This window comes from Mus musculus, chromosome 15 (assembly GCF_000001635.26).
Source record: "Mus musculus strain C57BL/6J chromosome 15, GRCm38.p6 C57BL/6J".
Classification (NCBI taxonomy): domain Eukaryota; kingdom Metazoa; phylum Chordata; class Mammalia; order Rodentia; family Muridae; genus Mus; species Mus musculus.
This window is the reverse complement of record NC_000081.6, coordinates 54,745,152-54,759,226: the sequence shown is the minus strand read 5'-3', so window position 1 is coordinate 54,759,226 and position 14,075 is coordinate 54,745,152. Positions and strand designations below refer to the sequence as shown.

The following is a 14,075-nucleotide window of genomic DNA, read 5'->3' as shown; positions in this document are numbered from 1 at the left end:
TGATTTTGATCCTTGTGACCCATATAGTGGAAAGACAGAATCAACTTCTGTGAGTTGTTACTTGACCTCTATTTAGTGTGTTGTTGTGTGGTGTTTAAATAATTTTCTTTAAAGTTGTTATTTTTTTTTTTAAAAGAAGTGGTGGTTAGTTTAGCTAGGTGCAAAAGTGTACTGGTCAAAAACCTATCTTATCTGAACATATCTTCATGAAACAACATAAAATCTGATTTTTGCTATTCTATTCTCTTTCCTGTATACTGTGTTATACAAATGAACAGAAGAATTTCACTGTTGAACTTCCAGGGGAGCTAGAATCACCTCCTACAAGGTCCTTCTATGCCAACATCTCCCAAGGCCCTAACAGAAGGCTTTGTTTCATTAGGATAAATCTGGGTCAGTCTGGAGCACAATGACCCATATTTAATCCAAGTTAAGAACTTCTGAAATGTTACAAGCAAAACCTGCTTTTTAGATTTCACTAATAAAATATAAGTCCAAGTAACATCTTGTTCCTGGATTATACAGTATTTATTTTTAAAATCCTTCCAGTGGAAATAAAAAGCTATCTATTGTTTGAAGCCTTGCAGTTAGAATGGAACTGCACATTGTATGTAGTTTTTTTGGACTGACATTCACATCTAAGGAGAAAACATCCTTTAGGAAGAGCATTCCAACATTGCCCTTTACACCTCCTGATTATCCACTGAACAACTGGCTTAATGTAACAGTAATTTACAGTCCCCAGCTGGAAGGCTGCAGAGAATTATTCATTATCCATAGTTCAGCAGATGCCAGCAGTGTTATTGAAGTGATAATTGAATTTTGTGAACCCTCTGTGGTCAAGCCAGCATAGCATTGCCTCCAAGGACCATGTGATATGCTGAAGATGAATGCATGTCTAACAATAAAGGATCTTCAGTTGAAGCTCAATAGCACCCAGCCAAAAGGAACATATTGATTTGATGAATTGACTTCTGATATTGAGCATTTTGGAATGGGGGTCCATTCAGAAGCATGACAATGTGTACCTACATGAAGGATATTCAGAGCGAAATCTAATACTTCCCAGAAATCTTTATCAAAAACTTCATTGAAAATTTCATCAAGTAGAGCTTTGCATAAGACAAATTATCCCCTTGTCTAGTCAAGGGGATTCTTGCCTCACTCTTTAATTGAATCCTTGTGTGGGAAAAGAAAATTCCTGAAATAAATTCTGATGATAGTTTTCAATGAAATGTGCCTTATCACAACTTCAGCAACCAAATGCTTTCAAAGTTTCACACTCCCAGAATGACCTCACACTGTCACTACTTTGCAATGCTGTTTCTGAAAGAGAACATTTATGGTTTGGGAAAATAGCTCAGAAAATGAGAACTGTTGGAATTGTTTTGGTTGCTGAAAATACACTTGGCCTCGGTGGCTCTGGCACTCTTGAAAGGAAACAGCTTTAGCTCTGAGCTTAGGCAGACCCCGAGTTTGAATTCTCCCCCTCTCATGCACTCTGTCCTTAATAGGTCATTCAGCATTTTGTGTCTCTTTCTCTTTCCTTACAAAGCTGAGCTCCACAGGAGCTGGGGACACATCTCAGTTGGTCAGCATTTGCTGCATAAGCATGAGGGTCTGAGTTTGGATGCCCAGGACCCATTCAAAATGCTGAGTATGGCAGTGTACCCTATAATCCTAGTGCTGGAGGGTGGGAGATAGGAAGATTCTTGGATTTGATGGGCATTCAGTTTAGCCAAATCAATGAGCTACAATTACAGTTAAAGACCATCTCCCCACAAATAAAATGGAGAACAACTGAGAAAGACACAGTGTGTTGCTGGCCAATGCACACATTCAGAAACACATAAACACTTATAAAACACACACTCACATTAGAGAGAAAGAGACATAAACAGAGACAGAGAGAGACATACAGAAATAGATAGAGACACTGAGAAAGACAGAGACACAGAGAGAAACAGACAGAAAGACAGAGACACAGAGGGAGCTCAATAATTTATACATACATTAACTATATAGAATAAAGAACTGTGCCTATTGCAATAACAGATGTCATTTACAAGCCTGCCATCTGACAGGCACACTCAACTGATTTGAGTACATATTGTCTTAATTTTATAGTTAGTATGTGAAGTACCTGACATATCCTAATTTGCCTGAGACTGGCCTGAGTTTATAATGGCAAGTCTTGATACTTGAAGACCATCTCAGTTGAGGAAAGTGAAGCTGTACTTCATTCATTCATATGTAGACTTTACAGGTCTGGGAACTGAGACTCAGGCACAAACTCCTAATATGCCAGAGCTGGGAGAAAGTAAGTTTGGTATTCAAACCCAGACTTGAGTGAGTCCCAAGCTAGTGCTGTCTGTGGTCCTAAACTGGCTCAGCCAGTGTTGGTTCCCTTACTATGTTACAAGAACATTTTGAACTTTACAAAAACTCATACGTCAGACGACATTTTTCTAACCTTTAATTATAATTTCAGGAATGCATGTGTGAGGGGCTGTTTGTATGTGTTGGAGAGTGAGAAATAGTGATAATAAAAATGAAAGTCTAAAAGACTGGCATTTATTTCAAAGAACATAATGCATTTTGTCAAACCAGAAACCATTCAGTAGTTCATTTGCTTACTCACTCAACAGGTCTACAAGGAGGTACATTGTGCATAAGATACTTGGGGAGATACAATGATGGCTAATACAGCCAATGTGTCTGTAATAGGAGTATGAAGAATCAGTTAGAAAATAGTGCTAGAACCTTGATAATAGCAGCAAGTCCTCAAGCCAATTCCCTGAAAGAACATTGCCCAGCTGACCTTCACACACTGTGTCTCTGTCTCTCTTTCTATCTGTATGTACGTATATGTGTGTGTGTATGGGTCTCCATGGCTCTTCTTCCTCTCTCCCCTCTTCTTTTTCTCCATTTGCATTAGATGCTATTTTTGACCTGAGAGTTCATTGTCTTTTCCTTTGTTATTTAGAGGATATGTCAGCTCTTTAGGAACAACTGTGGAGTAGTCACTGGAAACCTGTGCCAGATAGTTTTATGTCAACTTGACACAAGCTAAAGTCATCTGTGAGGAGGGATCCTCAATTGGGAAAATGCGTCCATGAGATTGGGCTCTATGCAAGCTGGTAGGACATTTCTTAATTAGTGACTGAGGGGAGTGAGTGCCCAACCTATTGTGGGTTTGTGGCCTTGGGTTCTATAAATAAGCAGGCTGAGCAAGCCATGTGGAGCAAGCCAGTAAGAGGCACCTTCCATGGCCCCTGCATCAGCACGTGCCTCCAGGTTCCTGTCCTGACTTCTTCCAGTGATGAACTATGACGCCAAATAAACCCTTTCCTCCTCAATTTGGTTTATGATCATGGTGTTTCATTACAGTAATAGAAACCCTAACTAAGATAGACCTCAAGCTAATTAGCCACTGGTTTGATTATGGGATATATGTATTCGCTGCTAGATATTTATCTTCTATATTCATTGCTTCTTGTTTTAGCCTTTTCAAACAGTGTAAGTATCAGAAAGAAGGGTAACCTGTTTAATTTATTCCTGTTTTAGCTTAGCCATGTTCTCAGAATTAAAAACAATGCTAGGCCCATAGAAGCAAAATAAGCATTCACTAGATGTGGAAAATGAATTAATTAGCAACTGCTTTTGATTCTCAAAGGTGCAGCTAATTCTACATGAAGCAGTTGTCACAGGTTGGCTTGAAGGGACATCTTGATCTAGCCTTATGCTTTATTTTTCTACTTACAACAATAATGTATTCCTACTTTAAAAAATGTTGACAGTTATAAAAATATAAACAGCATTATCACTAATCTTTTTTACACTCAAAATATTACCCTGTACATTTTCCTCCTACATCTCTTTTGATTAATGTTCGTCGATGATATTCTAAGACAAAGTCTTGCTGTAACAGTGGCTGGCCTTGAACTTGTGATCTTCCTTCCTCAGCCTCAACTGGAATTATGGGGGTGGACCACCACACCAGGTTCTTAGATTTTTTTCAAACAATGACAGACTCCTGTTTTTATTGTTCTATACTTTGTGTTTTTGTGTGTGTAGGTGTGCACTCGTGGAGGCCAGAATTACTGTGTTGGGTATCTTTCTCTCTTCCTTTCCAGGTTGTTTTGAGACAGGGTCTCTCACTGAACCTGGAACTTGATGTTTCAGCTTGACTGGCTGGCCAGTGAATCACAGGGATCCTTCTTCTCCAACCCTTCTCCAACAGAGCTGGGAGCACGGGTGTGCATTGCCATATTCAGCTTTTCCGGGAGTGCTGGGGATCCAACGTCAGATGCCTACACTAGTGTAGTAAGCCCTTTGCTCACTGAAAGATTTCTCATGGTCCTTTCTTTTAACTTTCTGGGTTTTTCAAAAAAGGTTTTTCATGAGTAGCCAGAAGACCTGAAGAGTACTAACTTTTTACTATTATGCAAATTAAATGATGTAAGCAAAGTGATTTGTCCATTGTAAGTATGCAATAAATGTTAGATGGCCTTGATAATCACCTATGATTCAACACCTAGAAGTCCAATTTGCTTTCCAGTTTATCTTGAAGGTAAATATAAACTAGCTGCAAAGATGGATGGGAAGGAGGCTATATCTGAGGAAATGAAGTTGGAAAAAATCCATTTTTTTTCTAATTTATGGAAGAACTGTGTGTTCATACTGCACCAGGCAGAAACCTCAAACTATAAAAGCTCATATTAACTGTGGCTTGGCTCTTATATCACCCAGATGGCAATCCTGGTCATAGTTCTGCTCTACGTCATCACTGGAAATACAGATGCCTCTCAGTAAACCTGAGAGACCATGAGAATCCAGGGTGGAAACCATATCCCACAGATGCTGAAGGCCTTAATACAGAACAGTAGTATTTGCTTAAAACATGCACCCACCCTCCTCTATACCTTATCATCTTTGGATGACTCATAATAAGCCAACATAACACTTATGCTTTGCAAATGGTTGTTACCCTGGCAACCACTCTAGGCCAACTACATGGTGCAAAGTAGCTACAAAGTAACATCTGTCCCCCCTCTTAATCTCATTGGTCCAAGATTGGTTGATTGCATCCCTTGGCACAGTGTTGATGGATAGAGATGGCAAGCTGAAATATTTTTTCTGGGCATGTGGCAAATACAAACTGACAAAGAGGATACTCATGATTTTACCTGGGTATTAGAATAATGTCTGGGCTTTTTATTTTCTTTGATAAAGGACTCCAAGAAGTGAGTTTTGATTCTAAGATTGCAAATTCAGGTATCAGTGTATAAGGATGTCTGGGGACCTTCTGAAAAAAGTGACTAGGGCTGAAGACGATGGTCCAAGTAAATGGCAGAGAATGTTTGCTCTTTTGGTGATAGAGATAATTTTCCTCTGATAAAAAGTTATGAGCCCATCACAAAATATCTACATTGCTTTCTAGACGCTAATGATTGATGTCATATTTAATTCATGGATTTTTATTTTCAGTAAACAGCATTAAACTGATAACACAAAACTAATACCAGAGTCACTCACTGATAACATCATACTTTTTAAAAGTTGTTTGTAACAACTAGGGAAATTAAAGAGAATATTTTACAAAATGTATAATTTATATTTTCATAAATACTTTAAAAAGAAAAGTGGGATGTGTATGGTGATGTACAAATTGTATTTTCTAGCACATTTTGTGAACTTTGTTTATTAAGCATACATAGGTACACATGTATAACTTGTGTTTTCATAACTATGACCAAAAGATGTATTTTGAGCAGGTCTTCAGCTACTTTAAACTTTCATAAAATTTTGTAGATTCTGCTCTTCCTTTTCAAAATTGCACTAAAAGCACATTTGAAAATCATCAGAGATTGTAAATTAGGTGGCTTGGTCTTCAGTGTACTTTAACTATGAAAGAGTCCCTGTTTAATTTTGAAGAAGTGGGCCTCAGCAGCCTCCGGGGTACAAACCATGAGCTGAGAGGCCCCGTCATCTCTGCATTGGGAGTTTTTGGTTCAGCTTCTTTCTATTGGAAAGGAGTCGGTTTGTCTATAATGGAGAAAGTTCATGACACTAGCCCACGTAATTAAGAGACACTCTACTGCTGTAACTATAGCATATTTCCTGGTGCACTAAGTAGAAAATCAGTCTCTGAACTTCATGTTCAAGAGATGTATGTTTTCTTTGATCTTACACTTGGAAGCACAAGTTGACCTACCCCAACAAGGAACTCAGTAGAGATCCCTCAAGTCAACCTTGGTATTATATATATATATATATATATATATATATATATATATATATATACATATATATATATATATATATATATATATATATATATATTCAACATGATCTTAGATTTCACTGTGTCAATCATTTCTGTAACATTTATTGGGATTTAACTAGTGCACAGAAAATGAATGTGATGTGACCACATTCTACTAACTAGATCATTTATGTGACTTAAATTTATATAAATTTGCTCTTGTAATAAACAGCACAGGAAAGGAAGTCACCTTTAAGCCATATCCTGAGCTTACCTTGATTCTAAGTTTACATTCGGAACATCTTTCATTAAAAAAAAAAAAGACAAATATAAATGGCCTCATATGATCACAGCAACATACGTGGGACAACTTCATTATGTTTCCTATATACAGATGGTGGGCCATGCCGCAGCAACCATTTGCCTCAACCAATATGCTTCCCTGAGCACCTGTTAAATTTCTCCTCTGCTTGTCTTCAGCTCCAGATCTTGGAGGAAGGCCTCATTGTTCTGAGGGCAGTTGGAGTAGCAGGTACAGGTTCCAATGACCATGACTGGTTTCTTGATGATTTCCCCCGGGAGACACTGAAACTCCACCTGGATGGTTTTGGTGTTGTGGGGGGTACAGCAGCGGCCATCACTGCAGACCCCACAGAACCGGGGCTTATAGGTGTACAAGCTAGTGCAATTCTCGAACTGTAGGTGGATGGCTTTCAGGGATTTCTTGGTGCGGAGACACTTTTTACCTTTCTAAGAAAAGAAAAAGAAGAGTGTTGAGTGGGGGATCCTGCAGTTTTTCTGAAGTTAACCACCCAATGCCCTTTGGCTTTCTTCTTTTTAAATAAATCATCAGTTTTATTTGGACGATGTTGTCAGATAACATCAGTTGCTTCCTTAGATTATCTAGGAACTTGAGATAAAATCTGGCCAATAATGACATCAGTCTAATTATTCTGGGCAAACCTCTGCCTTTTAGACAGTTCTTACTTGTCTCTTACATTCCTTTTCCTTTTTCTACCTAGAATTTGAATATAATGCCAAATATGCAGAACCCACTTTTGTCTTTGAGTCTATGAACAGGAAGAAGGAAGTATCTCTCTCTTATTTAAGACATTGCTTTTCTATAGCTAAATGTATTTAGCTTTGGTGTTCTTGAGAGAAGGACCAAATGTAGCATTGGTAAAGTCTATTAATGTTTCAAGGACTGCCCTGGCTTTAATCCATTTAACTACGACAGCATTCATTCATTCATTCATTCATTCATTCAGGGAATATCTGTTTATACAAGGTACAACTGGCCCAAATTTATTTAAAAAATGGAGTCTCAAAGGACTGAAATGATCAGAAAATATTGAGTATTGGTATTTGTCTGATACAAAGCCAGTTCCTTTCAATATATTATGACCTTGGACATTCTGGGACAGTGAAATTTAAGAGTCTTTTCAAGAAACTGAATTGAGTGGAGACTTTATTCAGTATCCTACCAGTTCAGATAACAAAGAAACCAACCCAGTTTCATCAAATAAGCAAACAACTGACTTTGTTTCTTATTCCACTACCAACTTTCTGTGACCCTCTACTGCACACTTTCCCGATAAGGCTCATAGTATGTGAGGTGGTGATTAGGAATCCTTTTATGTCAGTGGTTCTCAAACTGTCATGTACGGACACCACCTCGGGTTCTTGTTAAAACACAGACGCTTGGTCCTTACAACTAGAGTTTTGGATTTAGCACATGTGATTCAAAGCTCATGAATCAGCAGATGCTGCTGTTTACCTGGGGACTACAAAAGAATAGCCTCAGTCACAGACTTAAGAAATCCCAGAAACAAGAAAACATCTAGTCCTATATCCCAAACATATTTCCAGAACCTGTATAATATATGTAAACCCGATAAACATCTTAAGCATTTTGTTCTCCCATATAAAGTGAGGTGGTAAAAGAAACAACAGTTATATGAAAGAACAACACAAAAGACCAGATTCTAGAAGCACCATATAAAAAGGCCTTATTTAATAAAGAAGTATTTATGAAATATGCAATATTAAATGTGAAAATATTGAAGGTCCTGTTTTTCCTTTTTTGGTAGTTAATATTCAAGATATATTCTTTTCAGTGGCCATTAAAAACTGCTGAATTGTGTGTGTGTGTGTGAATGTTTATGTGGGTGATCTTTCATTGTGAAATGAAATGTTTCTTAAAGTGTCAGAAGATGCAAGGGTATAATTTTGGAGAAAAGGTGTCTCGAGGTGTTCTTTCTGAATTTGCAGAAGCAACATAAAGTTGTGATAACTCTCTAAAATCATATAACTGAACAGTCACATAATCAGTAAGATCACAAGGGTCTCTTTTTTAGCATCAAGGAAAAAAATTAAGTATTTGATAGCTAACATTAACAGAGTATTTAATCTGTGTCCATTGTTTTGTAAATTCATTTTGTTTAATCCTTTTGTCTATCTGTGCCTCCGTGTCTCTGTCTCTCTCTGTCTGTCTGTCTGTCTCTCTCTGAGTCTGAATTTTTCTATGTATCTCTGCCTTTACTGGAACTTTCTATGTAGACCAGGCTGGCCTCAAACTGCCCCTACCTCCTGAGTGCTGGGATTAAAGGTGTATGCAACTATCCCCAGCAAGAGATATAAATGGTCACAGTCTATGAGGAAAGAATTTAAAATAAATTGCCCAAGATTACAAAGCTAGGTCATGTCGAAAGGATTTAAAGCCAGGCTGAACTGGTTCTAGTCTTGTCCCCTTAAACATTATATGATACTGCTTCAGAGTAGAGATACACAGAGCTTGAATTTCCAGGGGCTATTTTATTTTGTCCTCGGCTGATATAAGAATCTATGTAATGGTTAATCTGATAGTTTAGTTATCTGATCCAGTTCTGCAACAAGACCTTTTATGTCATCAGGAACCAATTAGGGCTCCCGATCTTTATACCTAGAATCAACATACTGTGTTGACATAATTCCATCAACAACAAAAAGAAGGTGGTGGTGGTTGGGAGGAAATATGTTGTTTCATTTGGCTCCTGTTGCCTTACTCTGGCAAACGTACTGTGTCTACCAGGCTTTTGAAAATATTGTTCATAATTCCCAGACATCCATTCATGCATTTGCTGACAGCTGTTTATTATGTACACAATATATTCCAGGGCACATAGTAGGATCTTTGGACTGCAAGATGAGTAAAGCAGGCATAGTCTTTATCCTAGTCCTATAGCTCATACCTGGTTTATTTAAAAAGCTAACTTTGCTAAAGGCAGCTCTTCTTCACAATTAGAAAGCTACTTTTTCCCTCCAGGTATGGGATTTGATTTACTAGAGCATCCTCATTAGGATAAAGTATTATAGCTCTGCATCCTTTCCCATGTGTTTGTAGACCTGCTGTGAGTTTCCTGGGAGCATTTGTGTATGTTAAAAATGAAAGATGGGAGGTACTGATTTTGATTCAGGGTGCTCCATGCTCTTTGTTTGGGTTAATGCCCACCTAGGGCATATTGTTTTCTTTTTTTTCAGCTAGTGTGACAGTGACTTTCTAGAGGCCAGGCTCCAAGGAGTCAAGGCCACTGGTATAAAGGGATAGGTTCCTACCTTGTCTGTTACTTCCTCGGGCTCTTGTTCACAAGGCCGAACGATGCAGAGACGAGTCTGTTTTACCATCTCACACTGGCGATTCCTGTTGGTGACCCGGGTGGACACGCCCATTCCACAGCTCTTGGAACATGCGCTCCACTCCGTCGTCTGCTCAATGCAGTTAATGCTGGAGTCAGAGACTTCAACTCCTACGGTGGCTTCCGGTCTATAGGCTATTGAAGGCATAAATCATTATTACACTAAAGGATGGAGATATAAGTGTTATCTCTCAGAAAACACTAGATCATAAATTTTAATTCTGTAGCTGATATATACCAGTTTTGCAGAACACAGCACTAGGTTTATGTACAATCCCTTAATAGGTAGGGCACAATGTAGGATTTCAACAAATCTTTATTCACCGAACCCCAAGAAGCTTAGGACAAGTTGCCCTAAGAAACTTAGTAATTATATGTACTTAAGAACATATACCATCATACGCTGAATTTTCAATACATGATTTGGTACACAAGAAGTTCATGTTAACAGTTTAATTTTTGTATATTTGTTCAGGGGTGTGTGTGTGTGTGTGTGTGTGTGTGTATGCCCATGTGTTTGAAGGTGTGCATGCACATGTGTACAGAGGCCACAAATCTACCTTCAGTGTTGTTCTTCACAAGCATAGTCACTGAAATCTGGGGCTACTTGATTAGTTTGGCTAGTGACCCCAGGCAGGGTTTTTGTTTTTGTTTTTTAAGAATACTGAGGGTCCAACTGAGGTTCTCACACCTGCACCATATTACTTTACCAACTGAGGCATTTCCCCAATGTCACATTTTAATTCTGATGAGCAAGCAGAGCCAGCCAAATTAAGAACAACAACAAAAAACTATCACAGAAAAGAGATTTCTTCTTTCTTTCTTTCTTTCTTTCTTTCTTTCTTTCTTTCTTTCTTTCTTTCTCTCTTTCTTTCTTTCTTTCTTTCCTTCTTTCTTTCTTTCTTTCTTCCTCTCTCTCTCTCTCTCTCTCTCTCTCTTTCTTTTTTTCTTTCTTTCTTTCCTTCCTCCTTCCTTCCTTCCTTCCTTCCTTCCTTCCTTCCTTCCTCTCTCTCTCTCTCTCTCTCTCAGAAGGCAAAAATGAAACACTGTGGCTGTCTCTATTGGGCCCCTTTAAAACAGAGGCTGTGCGCATATTTCAGTAATCTAGCTCAGAGTTAAATAAATGATGCGTTTGATCTTGTTTGGGCGATCTGTAGTTCACAATGGGATGGAAAGCAGCGCCTCATCTTAAATCCCAGAGTCACACCTGCATTGTGACTAGATTTCCCCTTAACTGTCCCACGTCTGCTGGGTTTCTCACCTGGAAGGGCCAAGCCTCCCAGCGTCCCCTGCGTCCCCTGCTCGTCTGAGCCACAGGTCCACTTTTCGCAGCACTCCCCTGGCACTGCGACTTTTCTCGGAGCTGGGCAGTCAGGACCCGGCAGTAGCACGTCTAGCTGGCAGCGGGGCAGACAGCCAATCTGCCCATCTCTGCAGGTGCAGAAGTACTGACAGTTCGGCTCAAACTTCTCTCCGTTGCGGTAAATGACCCCATCGAACACACAGTTGTCTCCCTCTGGAACTAGAATATTCAGGCAGGAAGGCAAAGGGAAGAGGAGAGAAAGAGAGAAACGTGTAATTCAACTGGAAGCTGTGTAAAATGGTAGGACATGGTCAGAAGTTCTTCATTTTCTAGTGCAGATGACTGGCTTAGTATATGTCTTAAAGAGAGATAAGTCCTTGCGGTTGCTTCCAGAAGGAGGAGAAGGCACCAATCCCACCTGGTCCTCCTTTCTTCACCTAGTTCTCATGAGTGAGCAAAGAGGACTGTAAATACTGCAGACTCTGCACATGGCAATACACATATTCTGGTTAATTGATGGCTTCTGACACATCTCTACTTCCTTTCAAAAGTACCTACCCCGAAATGATTTCATTTCTAAGACAGAAACACAGAACAAAGACCAGAATAGATGCTGAAGTCATGCTCCAGAGACCCTATTCTCTAAAGAAGAGATGGTCTCCAAAGAGTCATCTTCTGTAGTAGTTTAGGATTTACAACCAAATAGGTTCACTGGTCAGATTGGGAAAGGCATTAAGTTTTCTTGATATTGAAGCACAGTATGTCACCACTAGCTGAAAGGGAGGGAGGGAGAGAGAGAGAGAGAGAGAGAGAGAGAGAGAGAGAGAGAGAGAGAGAGACAGAGAGAGAGAGACAGAGAGAGAGAGACAGAGAGAGAGAGAGAGAGACAGAGAGAGACAGAGAGAGAGACAGAGAGAGACAGAGAGAGACAGAGAGAGAGAGAGAGACAGAGAGAGAGACAGAGAGAGAGAGAGACAGAGAGAGAGACAGAGAGAGAGAGAGAGACAGAGAGCGCTTCAGACTCTTACCAAGGGTGGTAGGTATGACCCTAATTACAGTACCTGATGGGAAATTGATCTCCCATTGATTACTTCCCATAAGTCTCGGTTGGTGAGTTGCCTGCATTTTATTTTACTGTAGCTCAGATTGGAGTGTCATAGTCCTCCCAGGAGAAGGAGTTGCTTTGGCTCCAATTAGGACAATTACAGGTGTGAAAGCAAACTCTCTGGGCTGCTGCGGGTGGGGGGTGGAGGCAGAGGGGGACTATAGACCTGGGGGTAAGCTCATACTTCCATCACCCCAAGTGTTCCCCTGGAGCTGGCCAAACTCTGGCCCTTAACTCTGTTTTCATCCCTTCTCTAGGCGGCAAGTGACCTACCTGCACGGTGCATGTTTCCTCTCAGCCTGATACCCGGTACATTGAAAGCTCTCCACACATGTCAATTACTGTACTGCACTATTGCTACAAATGTTTTTGCTTAGTTCTCTGGGAAAGTAAAAAAAGAGGGCCAAGTTTCACCTAGCTGCCAGAGGAGAGGTCAGGCCAAGAAGGGGACAGCAGGGTGGGAATGGAGGTAGGATTACCCATGCAAATGCCAGTCTGGTTGTTGGGGTCTGCGCTGCGGTCACAGTAGAGACCACTGCTCTGGTCACAGGGTCTCATCTCAGAACAACTCTCCCCGCGCTGGCGGGCGCACACCGGACAGCAGGAGCAGCCGTCCAGCACCGAGCGCACCCCGGGGGCGCAGGTCGGTGATATACTGGGGCACTTGGGTGGGCACCGAGAAGGGCAGCGCAGAGATGCAGAGACCTAGGAAGATCGACGAGACAAGAAAACGAACTCAGGTTATCAGGGGCGAACCAAGGCAGGGTGAGCCCGGGACGGACCAGAGGCAGTCCAGGAGGTCCAAGTAATCGGGGGCATCTTAAGCGTGCGCCACTTACTTGACTTAAGAGATGGAAGAGCAGGAAGCCTAGGCAGAGGCATCGCTTTCGCAGGAAGAGGCTCATGTTCTGCCTGCTAGGGCTGTTACAGGCTGGAGATGGGACTGCCCCTTCACCCAGGTCTGGCTGAGCGGCGAGCGCCACCCGTGCAGGTTTTATAGTGCGCTCCAGGGACGCAAAACCGGTTGGCTGCACTGGGAGGAGGGGGTGGGGTGGGGGGAATCAGCTGGGTGGGGAAATAGAAGGAGCTCCGCGGTTGCCTTGGTGATGGGCCCCAAGGCAGCTCTCCTTAGGGCGTGGCGCCCGGCCTGAGTATGCCTCTGTGTGTGTGTGTGTGTGTGTGTGTGTGTGTGTGTGTGTGTGTGTGTGTGAGTGAGTGGACTGGCTTTTCCCTGAGCACAGGGAGGGACTGGGTGGAGCCCGGAGGCCAAGACCCCGAGCCAGCTACAGCTCGTGAGAAGGAAACACCCTCTTCCTCTGGGTGGTTGCTTCACCTTCCCCCTGACACCGCTACTTCCTAGCACCCTCCGCCCTCACAGTTCCAACCAGAGCTACAAATGTGGAGCTCTTGATCGGGATGCTTAAAGTTTGGAGCCATATGAGCTGGGCAGGGATTGGCCAGAGGCCCAGAAGTTTAGTCATAAGGGAAGCACATGCAAGTTTGTCACCCTTTATTGGGGGACTCTTTGAAATATTTTGAGGGGGTGGGTAGGAGGAAAGGACACGACACGACACACACACACACACACACACACACACACACACACACGAGGGAAATGAAATAACAGAAAAGAGTCACTTCATCAGAGTTGGGGGCTGCTATTGGCCAAATGGCCAAATTCTTCTGATTGTAATCACGCCAAGATTTGCAAAGTCTTAAAACCCA

At 41.3% G+C, this 14,075-nt stretch overlaps 1 protein-coding gene across 1 annotated transcript; it reads right to left on the bottom strand.

Annotated features, from left to right (window-relative positions):
• Nucleotides 1-5,464: 5,464 nt before the first annotated feature.
• Nucleotides 5,465-13,317, bottom strand: Ccn3 (cellular communication network factor 3). Its single transcript, NM_010930.5, has 5 exons — nucleotides 13,190-13,317; nucleotides 12,830-13,055; nucleotides 11,204-11,464; nucleotides 9,863-10,077; nucleotides 5,465-7,018 (listed from the first exon to the last, which is right to left on the bottom strand). Exons 1-5 carry the CDS (start codon nucleotides 13,253-13,255, stop codon nucleotides 6,722-6,724), a joined length of 1,065 nt encoding a protein of 354 aa, NP_035060.1. The 5' UTR covers nucleotides 13,256-13,317; the 3' UTR covers nucleotides 5,465-6,721.
• Nucleotides 13,318-14,075: the final 758 nt, after the last annotated feature.

Excerpts from the sequence above, each read along its gene's own strand:
- Ccn3 (NM_010930.5), bottom strand. The coding sequence starts at position 13,255 with ATGAGCCTCTTCCTGCGAAAGCGATGCCTCTGCCTAGGCTTCCTGCTC. Across the intron at positions 11,465-12,829 it reads CCAGACTGGCATTTGCATGG|TTCCAGAGGGAGACAACTGT; the intron begins GTAATCCTACCT and ends TGAATATTCTAG. Across the intron at positions 7,019-9,862 it reads CCGAGGAAGTAACAGACAAG|AAAGGTAAAAAGTGTCTCCG; the intron begins GTAGGAACCTAT and ends TTCTTTTCTTAG.